The sequence below is a fragment of the Perca fluviatilis genome, chromosome 4 (assembly GCF_010015445.1).
Source record: "Perca fluviatilis chromosome 4, GENO_Pfluv_1.0, whole genome shotgun sequence".
Classification (NCBI taxonomy): domain Eukaryota; kingdom Metazoa; phylum Chordata; class Actinopteri; order Perciformes; family Percidae; genus Perca; species Perca fluviatilis.
Genome location: NC_053115.1, coordinates 27509778 through 27527331, shown reverse-complemented (window position 1 = coordinate 27527331; position 17554 = coordinate 27509778). Strand labels below are relative to the sequence as shown.

The 17554-nt window shown below is 39.8% G+C and overlaps 1 protein-coding gene across 4 annotated transcripts in view; it reads right to left on the bottom strand.

Annotated features, from left to right (window-relative positions):
- alpl (alkaline phosphatase, biomineralization associated) overlaps positions 1–5477 on the bottom strand; it is a 20213-nt gene extending 14736 nt beyond the window's left edge. For 2 of the 4 annotated variants that reach the window (XM_039797116.1, XM_039797119.1), the window contains exons 1-3: positions 5324–5477; positions 1632–1797; positions 728–847 (exon numbers count right to left, since the gene is read on the bottom strand). In XM_039797116.1, coding sequence (XP_039653050.1) covers positions 728–847; positions 1632–1704 — 193 coding nt within the window. In that variant the 5' untranslated portion in view covers positions 1705–1797; positions 5324–5477. Of the gene's footprint in view, positions 1–727; positions 848–1631; positions 1798–3643; positions 3966–5323 lie in introns of those variants that run through there. The other 2 variants (XM_039797118.1, XM_039797117.1) reach the window with 2 other exon arrangements.
- Positions 5478–17554: the final 12077 nt, after the last annotated feature.

Sequence of the window (17554 nt, the reverse complement as noted above, 5' to 3'; positions counted from 1 at the left end):
AAACTGCCATGCGTAATCAAAGTCTGCACGTAACACAAAACCTGAAGCTTAAAAGGTACACAAAGGAAATAGTCGATTGTGCAGCTGAGTCTCGTTTCTTTAACAGAATCCTGTGATTTTCCCGGTAAAAGGTAGACAATGTCTGGAAAACATTTTCCAGTTAGGTAATCATTCCCTGTAGTGTCTTTTTTTTTTCTTCTCTAAAGTTGGTGCCTGTGATTCTCTAACTACGCCAACATGACATTGCACGTGGCGTGCATGCAGCAGTGCCCAAGAATGTCATGTTGTGCCCATAGTCCAAACCGAGAGAGCAGATGCCAGATGGAGGGTAACCATTTCTGAGTGACCAATGAGCGGCCCAGCACAAACAGAAGCCCAGTGACCTGGTGGCGGCACAGTTGTTTTGTTTGTCTGTGCCATTCATTCACCATCATCATTAAATGTTTCATTAGAAAACATTAAAAAAAAATTCAAAAAAGTCATTCATTTTCTGCTGGATCCTCTGTAACATCATTTAAGCTTAAATGAAGTATCCATAATGAATCGTATCTATTAGAACTGGCAAAAGGGAAAAGTGTGTCTTGTGTGTCTCTGATGAGATGACTGCAATTTCAATCCTTCTGCAGTAAGGTTACCTTCAACCTTTAAGTGTAAAGTACACAGCATTTTGAAGGACATCATTTCTTGCCATTAATCAGGATCTAAACAAAACAATTTTGTGACTTACCATCTCCGAGGAAGAGGATGAGATTCTTTGCTTTGTTTTTATTGAGGTTTTGCAGCGTCAGAGCGTTCTTCAGGGTCTGCTGGGCCCATGTATTCCAATACTTGGGATCCTTCTCCTGTTCTGTGTATGGAAATAAGCAATTCTGGTTAGCTTTAAATAGAAAATCTGAAAATGAAAAATGTCTGTTAAGATTTCTCACAGTCCAAGGCTTTATATGTCTTGTTTTATGCATGTCCAAAACTCAAAGACATTCTGTTTACTCATCATGTATGGCAAAAAAAAAAGGATCAGATCCTCACATTTAAAAGCTTAGACCGGCAAATGTGTCAGCATTTTTGCTTAAAAATTACTAAAACGATATCGATTATTAAAATAATTGCCCATTATTTTTCTGTTGATTGACTAATTGATTCGATGAATAGTCATTTTAGCTCTAATTGTCACCAAATCATCTTAAAGCGACATACAAATTCACACGTTAAGAATCCATATTCCACAAATTTGATTAGGTTCACCTGTTCTTATAAAATGTGATGGCAGAAGTTGTTACACAACAAATTCACATCCATCTCCTACAGAGCAGCCGGGTGGTCCCAAACATTCTCCTACAAACTTGAAAACCCTCCAGGTGTGCTGAACATTGCATCACAGATAGCAGCCGGGTGGACATTGTTTTTAGAGAAAATGTATTTACACAAGTGAATTCCTGTTATTTTCCTTGCGCCACCACAGGAAATCTATTTGGCTACATTAACTTCCTTCAAAAAGGTCCCAAACATTCTCCTACAAACTTGAAAACCCTCCAGCGTGTGCTGAACATTGCATTACAGATAGCTAGACATTTAGTAGTTATTTTGTTGTTGTTTTTTGCCGCGACTGAGTGACTAACAACAGAGTAACTTACCAGGGAATTGTGGCTTCCCCAAACTTCCCAACATCAAACAGGAGCAAATGATGAGCAGGGCTGTCACCTTCATGTTGTGGTCTCAGTGTGGCTGACGCGTTACACCAGACAGCCTTAACATGCCACTTTGAGAAGCCGAGGAAGCCGGTCTGCAGTCGCCTCACAGCTGAAGGGAGAAGAATCAGAGAACACACTATTAATTAAGTCTGCGTCATTTTGTCGCACACTGACATACTGGTTTAATACATATTTACTCGGTCAGCTCTATTCATTACTTGCTCATGCTTTACCGCTTCAAATATCCACTCTTTGTACTGTAAGTGACCAATACACAGCGGTCACAGGCTTATCCTGATGAACTGGCAACTGCACTTTGCCCTTAACAGAAATTATGAAGATAAGTGGTTTTACTTTTGAGTCACCTTTTGCTGGATATGAAGCTCAGCGCAAATTCTTTCAGGAATTCGTCATTAACCCAATCACTACTCATTCTTAAATCAAATCAGCTGTTCAAGAAGTGACGCTGTCAGTTAAACCAATCAGACTTGGCCACGAGATTCAAGGGTCAATCACAGCCTTACAACTCTGCTTTAAATCTGTTCTCTCCTTGTGCTGTCAGCTGTCGTTTCAGGCAAAGCGCTCGACCCTCCTCCTCCTCCCCTGCCGCCTCCGGTTGTTTGTTTGTGTTTCTCCCGGCTGACCGTTCCGTTGTCTCTTCGGTCCGGTCTCTGGGCTCCGTCGGGGGGTTATGTTCCTATTCCCTACCCCTTTAAGAAGATTATTAATTCGATGGAGTCCAATCTCCAAAAGACTTTGTACATTCAATATCATACAGTTGTACAATAAATATATTTGCATATCTGCAAACAAAGTCTCTCCTGATTGAATGTAAGTTACTGGCTGTGCCTTATGCACATTTGTTTTTTGTTCATACATTTATCTTCAATTTGTATAATTCTTGTACTATTTTTACTTTTTAATCACCTTACATTTGCACTACATACTCAGCGACAGCTCTCTGTAGTAGTTCTGGTGGCTTGACTTTCACATTGCTGATGTGTTTTTATTCTTTATTCCCGTGTGTATCGTTCTGTCTGTTCTATCTATCTATCTATCTATCTATCTATCTATCTATCTATCTATCTAATAAACTTGCTCCCTTCTCTCACATAGGCTTTCTAAATAAAGAAGGCTGGAGAATCCAACCAACGGTCGGCCTGTTTTCATGTCAAAATCATTTCATGTCAAATCATCATGTCAAATCATCAAAGATGTTTTTGTGTGTGTTATTGAACCTGATCTTTGTAAAACAAAAGTACCGGGGCCGTCAGGCTTTTCAGCTGAAACAAAAGTAGAGGTGGGTAAAGTTAAGCTGGAGACCTCACTGTGAATGTAAGTAGTCACAACAGGAGCCCTTATGGGTCCTGGCCAGTCAGGCTTTCATCTGTAATTATTCACACCATCCTCCCCGTGCTTACAGTCAAGGTCCTTTTAATGGGATTGAGCTCCATAGCAGTGAGAGGTTTAAGGGCCATAACAAAGCCGATTAGTCTACAGTACTAACAGCGAATGATTGACTGGACACGTCCACCCCATAGAGGTCCACCCATTAGAAGAAAAAACTCACAATACGTTTATCACAAAAATAACCTTTCACCTGTGCAATTCTGACTTTTTTAAGTACGGACAAGGTTGTGTGCAAACATCTTTAAAACTATTAAGTTCCAATTTGCATGCTAAGTACAGCATTATATCGTTAAATCATCCTCTATTTTGTTAATAGTGTTTCCCATTAAGCTTTGGCCTGTTGTCGTGTACGACACACAGACTACAACCCATGACTCCAATACCTTTGGACTCCTTTTCGTACTGACTATAATAAAACGACAGCTTGGAAAGATCGGTTCTTCAGACTGGGAACTGTGCGGGCAAGTCTGAACGAAAACAAAACTCCAACCAGGCAGGAGTTGACGGATATGATAATGGTACAGTATTAATTAAAGATATCATGCCTGTAGCCAGTTGCTTTTACCGTTCCTCGGATGCATCAGGCTAGAGGTAGCCAGCGCTCATTAAAAGCTGCCAGGTCCACCCAGGGGCAGTGAACCAGCCAGTCTGCAGCAAAAGAAGCAAAGCAGTGCCACCACGGCCACAAGCAGGATGCCAGACAGGACAGTGGTCAGTATCACATGAAATCCCACTTCAGTCATGATGTCACCAAGCACTTGGCTGCTCCCGTGTATCCAGCTTGTGTCAAATGTGGTGAAGTTTCCCAGCAGCAAATAACTTTGCCGACTGAGCTCCTTCCTGAGCTGCAGTCAAAGCCTGAGGCAAGTCACACAGGCACTTAAATGTGTCACTCCAGCAGGTAGCAGCTCTAAAGCAAGGATTAGGCTGCTTAATATGATCAGGGGTGCAGGGCTGATAGATGAGAGGCTCGCCTCCAAAATATAATATAATATCAAAACTCTTAATGTTGTTTTACATTCAAGATTGTGTTATCTTCTCTCTCTGTTCACTCTGATTGGCTAGATAGATAGATATATAGATAGATAGATAGATAGATAGATAGATAGATAGATAGATAGATAGATAGATAGATAGATAGATTGCCATGCAACAGTGTGCATGGCAATGAATGATGTACCAGTGCAAGCACGTCCAGTTCAAGTTAAGTCCAGTGCCTGCAGAGCCACACAGGGCAGTATATGTGGGAACTTGTGGCCAGGAGGGGAGGGGAGGGGAGGGGAGGGGGGGCTAGCAAGGGGAGTTATGTGTTCTGGCTGCAGTAGGAAAGAAGCTCTTTTCTGAATTTAAACACAGTTGCCAGTTTTTAGGCAACTTGGTTTGCTTCTCACACTAGGCTGCCTCACCCGACCTCTTGTATGCACACAGAATAACTAACATTAAAAAGTGAATTTCACACTGAAAGAAAAAGGGGGGACATCTTACTTGTTGTTGTTTTTTTCTCTGTTTGAGTAAATATCGCATCTGTCACTATGTGTGTCTTTTTAGTAAAACTAAAAGATAATGATTGTATAATCACTGTGTCAAAAACGTTATGGGTTGTGTCAGTTTAAAGTAGAACCTTCAAACGTTCAAATATATATGCAAAGGTCCACGGCACATTTGACATTCTGTCCCCAAAATAAGATATAAATGGGGATAAAATGGCATTTTACTGCAACCTCTTATACATTAATGGGGTGATGAAACAGGATGTGCAGGGAAACCCATGACTCCATTTCACTTCTATAATCTCCTACTGCCTAAATTACTATCAGTTTGCTATCACAAAGTACAACACCAAATCATGTATGACTTGAATGAATGAATGAATGAATGAATGAATTAGCCTACAACTGTTGGCTACTACTGAAGCCCATCGAGGACCAGCAAATCCTGGTATAAACACATGCTGATCTCGGTCAAACAGTTAGCCAGAAAAACTCTATCTTTTAAAACCCACGCTGGATTAGGCTATTTGACATTCATCATCAGAACAAGGATAAACTGGCAGCAATATTCAGAGCAGATTCTGAGAGGAAATATGCACAAAAAAACAAGAGCAGGTTATTTAACAACCTTTCACCAAAATTTCAGCCGACACTCCGACAGCGCGTTTCTCCGAAAGCAACCTGTATCTGTGTAAAACAGAACGCAGCAAAAAGTTGCATTGTTGTTTGACTTACTGGATGCGGCGGGACAGGAATCTACATCCAAATGTGCGTGCAGTCCATTCAGTCTTTCACCTTGAAATGTGTGTCCGTGTCGCTGCTTGCAGTTCTTTTCATAAGGCCACAGTTGTTCGACTGGGTCTCTGGGGCTCTGAGAATAGCGGTCTGTATCCCAAGCGGGAGGAGAGAAAAAAAAAAAAACCTTAGAAATAGCGATGCCATGCTGCTGCTGGGAGTAGATGGACCGAGAGCTCCGCCTGTCTCACGACCGATGCATTGCTTCAAGGACAGAGTCCATCAATATACTGTAACTAACGCTGGAAATACCACAATAAAAAAAAAAAAATAAATGCTCCATCATAGGTTAAAATCCGTGCAAATCCTGCATTGAAAATTGTTAATTAAATTGTTAAGGTACGAAGGTATAGGCTAAATTTAAAATTAAAGTTATCATGCAGAAGCCTGGCCCTGTCAATAATTGCTTGCTCTTGGGGGAATTACTAGAATAGTTGGGGCTTTGTAAATTATAGTGTGGTCTAGCCCTACTCTATCTGTAAAGTGTCTCGAGATAACTCTTGTTATGATTTGATACTATAAATAAAATTGAATTGAATTGATTTGTAGGCCTATAAATATTGGGTTATTGTTACTCATGCATTAACAAAGATATTTGAGGTTGTACTGTAGCTGAGTGAAGTGGAGCTATTTTAGGATTTTGACTACTATTGTTTAGGTCTAAAGTGGCAGTTTATTCATTTATTTATTTTTGTTCACAGAAAAGTATACATCATGGACCAATGCCACAAAGCGCAACATTTATTGCAAGCTTGTTTGCAATGCTCCTCCCAATATGGCCCTTTAAAATACACAAAGCTCAACAATACAAACAAAGCAACACAAAACTCAACAAGAGAATATAATCTGTACAATCTTTACTATCTGTAAAGTAACTAAAAACTTCAGAGGTCAGGAAAATGTAGTAAAGTAAAAAGTACAATATTTTCCTTGGAAATGCACTGGAGTGTAAGTTTAAAGTAGCATGACATGTAGTTATTCAAGTACAAGAACCTCAAAATTGTATTTAAGTATAGTTACTTTCCACCACTGCTAACTAATTAAACAACAACAGGTAGCCTCCCAATATATAAACAGTGGTCAATTTTGTTTCAAGTAGTAGGCCTAATATAATTGCAAGTAAACTAATGTTGGCTACATTTGGTTTATTAAATCCTATGTAATGGGTATAGGCTTTCAATTATGGTGGAACTGTCAAACTGATGTGATTGTACATTGTAAAGGCTCCTTGCTGTTTCCTGTGGCCTCCTGTGGATGTCACTGTGGCAGCTGAACAGGCTTACATGTGGAACAATCTCAATCATAAGACGGGATACATCTACAGCACTATTGTCTTTATTTTATTGATTTTTTTTTCTCTCCTTCCTGTACATATTCCCAGCCCCACATTTGGCTTATTAGGATAAACAAATATAGGCCTCAGCATAGCATGTGTGTTGGAGTAGCTAGTTATCGAATAACCCACTGTAGTCTTATCCAAGTAATATAATTGTATCTTTCAGTCAAATAAAAAAAAAACCATTTAGTCATTTATTACTTTTTTAAACAAATTAATGTTTTGAATGAACCCCAGGCTACATCCTTTGGTTATATCACTGTTATGACCCAGATAATATAGTAGCACGGGTACAAAGCCTATAAAGTAAACCACGCCTCTTTATTATTATGAAACATTTTGTCTAACTGTATGCACCCCCCCACCCCTCCCACATGTTATGCCATGTTTTGTTTGTTGCTATGAACGTGTATAGGGTCAAGTGCCAACAACTAACATAGCTTTAGCTCAACAGTCCGACCAATAATCACTTATATAATTACAATTTGGCATATCTATACAAAATCAACAATTACCATTAACAGTCATACCTTAGGAACTTAGCTAATGTAAGCAATTCATTGTGGTTAAACAAAGAGACCACGATTATGTAAAATAGAATTGACAATTAGACAACTATGTAATAATTGTTACAGGCCTAGATCCAACAGGATTGATTTTTATTTGTAAAGCCCGCTTTAGGGCACAACTCATCCTATGTTCTTTCAGAGTATTTAATGGTCTTTTGGTCTAGAAAATCAATATTTACAGGGCAGAAGCAGATCCAGTAAGGAGAGAGTTTTAACTGAGCAGAGTGAAGCTTCTGCTTTTTTCCCTTGTCACTATAAAGTATTGCCTCTGCTGTTGTTTAGTTTAGTTTTAGGATCATAATGCTGTTGATTACTGATAGCATTGTGAAGTGCTATAAAAGTACAGGCACATAAACCAATGGATGAAGGATGAAAGTTAGCTAGCTAATGTAAACTGTTAGCTGGCTGAAACCAGACAGAGGTTAAAGGGGAACTACGCCCATTTTCCAAATTCATACATTCTTATGGTTTAAGTCCAAAAATATTAGTAGCCTATACATGAACAACTCTCTCCCAAATCCCAAAACGACAGTGTGAAAACTCAAATTTGTAATGTCATCAAGCATAAAGTCATGAACTGCTCTACAGACAATGAATTTGAAAAGATGTTATAGGTGACACCGAAAGCACTCAGGGGAATGTTGTGAGTAAATGGGTACCTTTTCTTTCCCTTGTACCGCAGCTGCATTTTCACAATATCACAAGATCACGCAACCATGACATCACATGAAAATCCATCTTGTCAGGCTTCAAGTAATGAGGGGTGGGAGGGGGACAACAAGGGTATTTAAGAAAAAAAAATTTATGTTATGTCATTGATTATCACACTTTGTTAGTCTTGTCTTGTCTTGATGTTATGTGTTGAGGACCACAATGGAAATAAGTCCTGGACTTTATTGTGTTTTTATCCTCGATTGTATTTTATGTCTTTTTTTTTCTTCTTTTTTTTTCATGTGTAAGGCATTCTTGATACAATTAAATAAATCAAATCAAATTAAAAGCCCTCTAACCTTTAAATAGTCTTCTGGGATAGCCTTTTGAGATCATCTTGTCCTCGAGTATTTCTTCATTGAAAGAAGAGTAAAGAACAGCACTGAAGGCTTTTTTAAAGATGTATCTTCTCCCAACTGGCTTTGACAAGAGTTTGATAGACAGATGGTTCATCCAATTATCTGCCATACCTGCCCTTATCCCAAACAGTTTTTAATGACAGCTTCTCAGATGGTTCTGTGTAATACCCCTTTCCCGCTGGCCAACAAACCCACTTACACCCACTTACATCTGGCTTTTGTCTGCTGTGGGAAAGCTTAGAATCAACATTCGCTCCCAGGACAAATAACTCTGCAGCAGACACGGGTATTCATCGGCCCCATCTCCAATCGGCAGTGATGGAAACAAGACACATGGGTGGACACGCTAATTTTCGGCCCTGGAGCGAGTGAGAGACTGGTGGTGAATGCAGAACAGTCGGTCTGAGTGGAAGAGAGTTTAAGTTTATTAGCAAAGATATCCAGTGAATGTACAGCAGAGTTTGCAGTTTTGTGCAGTGTCTTCTGTCACACCAGAAGAAGAAAAAAAACAGACAGGCGTACTCGTCTACTGGCAATGGAAAATAAAACCTACTGGCTATTTTCAGGGTGTTTACCCATGTTTAAACTGCATATATACGCTATTCTGGGTGAAAAAAAACGGTATATTAACCGTCTGGCACGTCAGGTTAGCATTTTCTGTTTCAGAGAACACTACAATAGAATAAAGTTAATTTGGATATAATTTGGAATTGTGGGTCCACAAAATCAGTCTCCCATTCATAGATACTTGATGAATATTGATTTAACTTTCCTGGGACGTATTGGAATTCAGGTGGTGTTAACCTTTAACTGTCATTGATTCTTTTCAGTCTACGTTAACGGTTAAGTATGCATGGACAGGATGTAACATTTGAATGTACAAAATGAATAAGGCTAACCATTGGCAGCCACCTAATGTAGCGTTAACATTAAAGCAGTAAAAAGTAAAAATACCTTATAATGGTACTTAAATTGACATTACTCTGATAAACACCTATATTGACACACTGGAGCAGGCATCACACAGGTCAGTAATTCAATTAGGCCTATTGTATAAATTATTTATTCACTGTTCTCTCAGAGTCAGCTTGTGGAATTGTGCTTCAAAGTCAGAATCCGTTTTAATGGCCAAGTATGTGTACACACAATTAGGTATTTGGCTCTGGTTTGTTGTTGCTCTCAGTGCAGAATAGACTTACAGTTTTAACTGTCTATTCATCCCATATCTCACTTGCTATTTTAGTTTTATGGGCTGCCTATATGAGGTTGGAAATTGACCACCAAATGTGCGCAAAACAATTTATGACATTAAATCAAGTGGAATAGAAAAGGAATTTATTCTACTTTTATAATGCTCTGGCTTGTTTTGCATTTCTAAAAAACAATCACAATCGTCTTTGATGGCAATAAGCCCCGGATGCAGCGATGGGACCCTTGCTGCAAAGTATCTCAATTCAGTCAACCTGTCTGTTAATATAACGAGGCTGCTCGTTGTTTCGCGCTTGACGGCTTTTCACACTTAAACCACAGGATATCCTGAGAGATGAGTTTAGATTTTCATCGCACCGCCTCTCATTTACAGCGTGTTTTTGTATGTGTGTTTACGCCAGTGCGAGATGATTTCCGGGGTAGCGGCAGAGGAGAACGTTCCAGAGGGATGTGAACTATCTTGACAGTGAAGCGCAGTCTCTTTGGTTGTTTCAGCTGAGAGGAGCCCTCGCTGTCCCCCGGTCAGAAAGCACACCGGAGTCACGGAGAGTGGCGACCGACCGTCTGACTGTAGGGTAAGAACATGTCCTCTACTCAAATATACCGTTAGGTAAAAATATATAGATTAAAAAAATTAAAAATAACGCATGACACAACATCACATGTGTTAAGTTCTAGCCTACTCTGGAGTTGATTACTACAGACGTGACAATGTTTTACTGCGGCATTTCGCAATAAACTAATGTAACGTTTCGTCAATTTTGTGATTTATATTTCTCACATAACTTTGTAGTAGGCTATATAACGTTGTATACGTGACCTATACAGTAGCCTACATGCAAATGACTGTGGCAAACCCATTTCTGATTCTGAGTCTGATAGCCTAACGTTACATGAAGTTCAGTGACCTTAACGCACCGCAGCTGCGTTGTGTTTTGATCTATATTTTATATGGTCTACGGTTTTAATCTCGTATGAAATTAGTGTAGGCTAATACTCAAATAGGGACTTAATGTCATTGCCGCTATACATTAAATGTCATACGCTATGTTGGCTGTGTTCTTTATTTTTATTTTTTTTACCTCTAATTTTTTTTTTTTCTCATCATCTAAGTTTCACAAACTATTTTCCATTTCCACTCTAGCTCAGTAGAGTTTTTTACACCCAGTAACCAGCCACTCATGGTACTTTCAGTGAGTCATAGCCAACATCAAATGTCCCCTCTACCACCCAACAGGCTAACATTTCAATATTTTTCAGGGGCCTGTATTTAAGTTTAGCCCCTATGCTGAATAAATCCACCAGCTTCAACCAAAACCACATCTTATACACCAAAAGTAGTGTGTAGCCACAATACAGTCAAATGTTTGTTTTGATTGATGTAATGGTCGCAGTACATTAATATTTACTTACTGTCTAAATGTTAGCTTGGATTTGTCTGAGCTCATTTATCATCTGGGGTCTTGGAGAGGAGATTTAAGCAACTTCTATGAACGAGATCAGTCGATCCAAAAACATTTTAAAGCAAACACTAACTTTGAACATAAACCAGTGTAGAAAAACAATGGCAGATGTAAAGTGTCTTACTAAAGTAAACTGGTGTGCTTGTGCAACACATGCCCACCCAAAACACACAAAGAGGGATCATCTTGTTAATCAGGTAAAAGAGTGGAGAAAACATCATTTATGTAGCAATTTTAAAAGCAGAAGTTGCAAAGTGCTTCACCGGAAGAGGACATTAAAACAATTCAAGTGGAAAACAGCTTTTGGATACAGGCCCAACAGCTGTAACTTATTAAAGACGGATTTATTGCCAAAATAAAGATTGCATCCCTTTTTAAAGTCAGCTGGGCAAGACATGAGGTCTATCACAGTCTTCTTACTCTGTAGCATTTAAGGACTAGTTCTGCTTTATTATGTGTTGGTCTAACTCATGAAGCAGTTCAAAATGCCAAAATATGGTGCTACAAATTCGAACCTGTAGGCTGAATATTATTAGATGGCTTGCTTCAGGGAACAGTTTTTTGCGCGGGCATGAAATATGAGAGACACAGATCACTAATTGTACAAGCTAATGCCTGAGTGATTGATAGGTTTAATAACAGTATGCGGCTCTGGATGGAGCTTGGTTTACTCTGCAGTTATTCATTACCTAGGTGTGAGAGGGAGAGTGCTGTAGGGCACCATAACAACAGCAGGAACAGGTAATCTCTTGTTATCTGTCTATTGTGCGCTGGCTGAAAATCTCATTGTAAGCAAGCTTCCATGTGCCACTCCTTTTTAATTCTGACCTTATTCTGGAAAAAAAAAAAAAAAATCATGTAGGAGCTTGTAAATTGCATTTGGGTGACATAAAAACCCCATAATTTAGTTATTTTAAAATATACCATTATATATAAATATTGAATGTAAATACAGAGTATCATGGTATGTTTACTACCGTTTGGCTGCTTGCAGTAGTTATAGTGCGTGACGGTGATACCGTGGCCTGACTGGGTGATATTTGATCATTGCACATACGTCAGAGTGCCTGAAACGTGCACAGAAGAATGACTTCGAGTCCTCGGTCAAGCAGGAATCTGAAGAATTTAAGAGCTACAGCCTGCATATTAATAACCATGTGAGAGAAAACACAAGCTCCTTATTATTTTTTCAAAGCAACAGTGCACATGCAAGACTAAAAATAAACCAAAAGTGTTATGATTCTGGTGAAAGTCCCTCGGTTTAGTTTAACAATCCTATCTTTTAAAAAGTTTACTGCCCTAGAGCAGGGGAAAACTGATTGCCTGGAAAAGCTTTTTGTGTGTGACTACTTAATTATCAGGGTGTTTTCTGCAAAGGAAACCTCTCTGTGCTGTGAAAAGAAAGACATTTCCAGTGCTGTCCGGACATAAATGCTCAGGAGCTAAAGCCTGAGACAACTCTGTCTTATCTGTGGCCTTCAGGCAGCCAGAAGCACAGGGGACTGAACACAAAAGATAAAGTGTTGGAGCTGCAGTGGCTAGCAGCTGTATTTGTGAATGTCTTCGTGTTGAGTCATCATCCATGTCGGTTTGTTTGCTGCATTTGATATGTGAACGTACAGTCAACTTACAAGCACATACTGTACATTGTACAGGGTGAAGACCTGGCTTACTCTGCCACATTGCATTAAACAACCTAATACCAGCAGGGTTAAAAAGTCAAAATTTTAGGCCAAAAGTATTGTGCTCTAGGTCTTAAATCATGGGTCTTTATTTTCCTACGTCCACGTAATGCTGATGCCTATTGTAATACTCCCGCAGCGCTTTAGAATGTCGTTTTTTTGATTCTGTGGTGTCTTTCGTTATTCAAAAATAGAATTCAAATGAGACCAACATGCAAATTGTATAGCAGCCAATCAGCTTTCGTGTCATTGGGGCGAGTCTCTTTCGGATTGTGTCGCAGACATAAGATGGGGAATTGTTTTAAATTATGTTTCCGGGCTCTGACATTTTGTTTTATGGTGTGATATAGGTCTTAAATTTCATTCATAATGGCCTTAAAAAGTCTTTCATTTGACTTGGTGAAACCTGCAGAAACCCTGTAATACTACATAATGTAGTTGCAATGTGTTCAACCAATTTACCCTCAGGATGAAACCGATTGTACTGTGCTTGCTTGATCTTGTAGTAAAGAAGTAGTGTAGTCATGTTTGTTTACCACATGCCATTACCATACATTATTTGACAGCGTGGCATTTCTGGAATGTTTTCTCCGTGTTTTTCTTTTGGGATTGACAAAAATGGTTAACTGAGCCTGAAGAGGAAGTTTTGATTTGCTCTGGTTGCTGCCTGTGTCATCTCTATGTGACTGAGAGGTAATGAGACTAAAAAGCAGAAGTTGTATTTCAACAGAAACACAATGACTCCAGTCACATATAGGTCAACTAACGTGTCACACTGAATATGAGGCTTAGATTGTCACTTAGATTGCTTCTGGCGTGTAGTCTTCAGTTACTGTTCCTCTGTGGTCTGAAACCACATCTTGCCCCTGCATCTGACTGGCTTCCCACAGTGGTTAACTTAGCTGCCCTTCATCGGATGCAAAATGTGTCAAACAGGGCTGTAAATCACCTGCAGTCTCCTTCCGTCCCGTCAATTTTAAATTAATTAATTAATTTAATTAGTTAATGTCTTTACAATATACTTTTTTTTTTGTCTTCTATAAATGTTTGTCCTGTTTTATTTTTTCTCTTCAGAAACAAATTGCCAAACACAGTACGCAATAGTATGTGCAGTACCCAATCCCAAACACAAACACACTGCAGTTATTTTTGGAGGAATGCCCCCTGCACTGCAAGTAATCGTCTGGTTTGCAGGATTGGTGACGTATTACTGACGCATTATTGTGGTTCACGGCCTCACACAAAGGTCACGGCCTCGCGTCATTTCCATGAACCGTGGGATTGTGACCCCCTCATACCTTTTTTATCAGCTTTTCTTTGGGAAGACATCTTCAGGGATGAGTGGGACACAATGGGAGATTTACAAAGTGTCCTTGACCGAAGGCTATTATTATGAGACTTGCATCATCATCATCGTCATCAACGGCTCCCAGTTGCCACTTGGCGTGACTACCAGAAAGTTAGGACATCAACAGGGACTCCTCAATAGTTTTTACAGATGTTATTCGACACAGCCTTCCCTATCCTACCATTGCAGCAAGTTAGGGCATGCTGATGCCCATTTTTATATGTAATTCCATGTTTCAGGATAATGTGGACCAGGATGAAGAAGAGGAAGTCACGAGGAAACTCCCAAGAAATGGCTGATATTAGTCACCAAATATCATTTACAGGAAAGGAAAGGCAGTGTTGTGACCAAGGGATTTGGCTCAAGCGGGGGTCAATCTGTGTGGCAACATGTGCAAGCACATCTGTGCAGAACCCAGTGTCAGGAAAGGGTTCAAAAACAGTGGTTGTGTGCTGAGGAATTTGCGTGTGCGACGACAACGCTGGTCTGTGCCAGTGGTTACCGCCATCTGTTGCTCTGCTTTGTGGACCACAAAGCAGTTTAATAATACTTTTAGTGAGGTAAAATTCGGTTTGAGTAATGCAGTGAGCATTCCTTGTTTTGTTAAATGGAACAGCTGTGATCATGAATTGTAGGTTAAATATTGATGGAGACCAAATGCGTGTGTGGGGAGAGAGAGAGAGAGAGAGAGAGAGAGAGAGAGAGATCAATATCCCCATTAGGCTCTTTTTGCTTTCAGCTATAGGTCATTTCAAGCCATTTATGTAGTTGAAAGTGTTCTAAAAACAATTGGTTGGCCTCTTGCTTCTCCCCCCTCCTCCCTCCATGTCTGTCTCTCTGCATCTATCATCACTTTAGTCCTCTTTTGTCCCAACAGTCCTTTTGTAAGCCGTAAGGTGACTTAGCTGGCCGGGAGCTGGGTTTAACAGAGTTTAAAAACACAGGGAGGGTGTATATGATTTAGTTTTCCCCCTCCTCCCGGTGTTACTGGTGTTGATTTGCAGCATCTTGTCTGATAGTTAACAGGAATCTGGTTTGCTTGGAATTCCCTGGAATGTTTGTGGTGGGAACATTCCTCTGTGACATGTTTGCGTGAAACAAGTGGAAAATAAAATAAAGGTTATGTTTACAAGAAAATCTAATCTGTAAATATTTATATTCTGCCACTTGTTTGTCTCGTGCTCAGTGGGTGTTCAAATGGAAACATGCAAGCCAGAGCATGAAGATAAATATCCAGAAATGGGGAGACTGAGATTGTACTGATAGAAAAAGTATAGTCAGGATTCTTCTCTCTTTCTTTTCAGAGTTTTCCTTTGCATTGTATTAGTATTAAAATCTGAGGATCGAATCACAAGTGGACAGCTCTAAGTATAGGGGAAGACGCACTCGGGACACATTGAGCACGCATTGAGAGCCGATCACTCAGACCACATTCGGAGGTGGCTTGGGCCACATGTGACCACATTCTTTTAGCAGTGTGTATCGGTACGTGTCCTGGGCCACATTAAGGACCGCCTACTCAACTGTGAGCGGAACTACGTACTCATTCAAAGTTTTTTCTCATGTCACAGAAACCACTGAGAGTGAACCGTGTGTTATTATTATTATTATTATTATTATTATTATTATTATTATTATTATTATTATTATACTGTCTGGGATGTGTCACTGTTTTTGTTCCGGTGCTGTTTTATAAAACGTCCCCAATATTACTACAGACATTTCTGCTCTAACATCGAAACCTCTTATTTTGTTATTTATTAGTCTCACATTGCCAGACCTATCTCCACGGAGTTAGTAAAAGGAAATGATATACGTGTTTATTTGCATATGGAAGCGGGAGCCGATCACAAGTGGTCACTCAAGACCCATTTGGAGACACGTTACTGCCAGGTAAAAACACACGTACTTAGAGCGGCCCGGTTGTGATTGGAGCCCTCAGGCTGGATCCAGGTCAAAACAGGCTCATTGTGTTGAGCAATCAGTCTGGAGTGAGCTGTGTCTCTGTCTGACAGACAGCTGAGGTTAATCAATACCCTCTTTACAGCGCTGGTACTGTAGTGCCTCATGTTTCAGCTGTAGGACCTTTGTCTACTAGTGTTAAAATAACATTTCTTTAAACCCAAATCAGACTGTATAAATCACAGGTAACTTATTTTCTAATGAGAATTTTGTATAATAATCAGCTGATCATACGATGAAAACCTATTTCTTTTTGACCTGTGTTTACAAACATTACTGATGAACAAATAGGGCTGGGGAGCGAATTCAATGCTTTTTAGGCGGCAACCGAATTGCCTCTAAAGTATAGAGTATCGAAAAAGGCCTTGTCATTCAATACCTAATTCCAATACAGCACAGAGTAGATAGCATCGGCGTCAGTGAGCCAATAAGCATGCAGCATGCTTCTACCAAGATCTAATACTGTTTGTGATTGGCTGTCTCACGGTACACGTCGTAGAGATACGCAGGAACAACTCTACGTTACGCACAGAGACGGGGCTCACGTAGTAGGAGCTAAAAAATAGATAAAAGATGTCTGCCGTAATCATACGTGGAGTTTGCGGGGGGCTAGGGGCAGCACTGCAAACTTTAGCACAACTGCCCACAAAGGACTGCTAATTTCAAAACGTTACTGACATATAGACACTCACAAAATATGTCTGAGTTTATTTGCAAAGCTTATGTCAGTGAACTAGCATGTTGCTACTCCCCAAAGTAGGCTGCTTGAAACACTGACAGGACGAGTTGACCAATTGCGGTCCTTGCTGTCTGCGTCGCCTCGACGCAAAGTTACGCATTTTTGGAGGTGCACGTCGAGCTATGGCAGAGGGCTCGTAGAGGGGTTCGCGTCAAGGCAGAGTGGTCTGCAAGGGTATGCCGTCGATTTGACGCAGAAGCATAAAACAGCCTTTAAACAGTGGCCAGAATGATGGGGACCCACTGGGTTACATTTTGTTGTTAGGGTAACCATTTACCTGGATCACTGGTTGTACGTTGCAATTGTCTGTGCTGTATGCGACAGGCCCTTTTTGTCATTTATATATTTGAGTTATTTTTCAATTGTTGCAGCATGATATATATTGATTTGCATATTTGCAATGAGACATTCCACTCTATCTGCATTTGTGATGTTATGCTGCAAGATCAGAATGTTTTACACATTCATTTGCTTACATGTATCAAGATTAACACACGTGAAACTTTGGACTGAGAGAATTTTTTTTTTTGAGATTTTAAAATATGCTCAGCCCTACATATGTTTTTTAATCATAAATAGATTTAGTCCTGTGTGGATGTCATATTTAGTAGATCTCGCTGTGTTTGTGTTTGTATGAACAGTACGTTAGAAGTTTAGTTGTAACGTCTTGAGGTGACCCACACTTTTGTGTTTGCTTTCCTTTAAACCAGTACTTTTTTTTTCTTTTTTAAATCATTCACGTATTAAATACCTTTCAATACACTTACTCTGCATTTAATGAGTAAACTCTTAT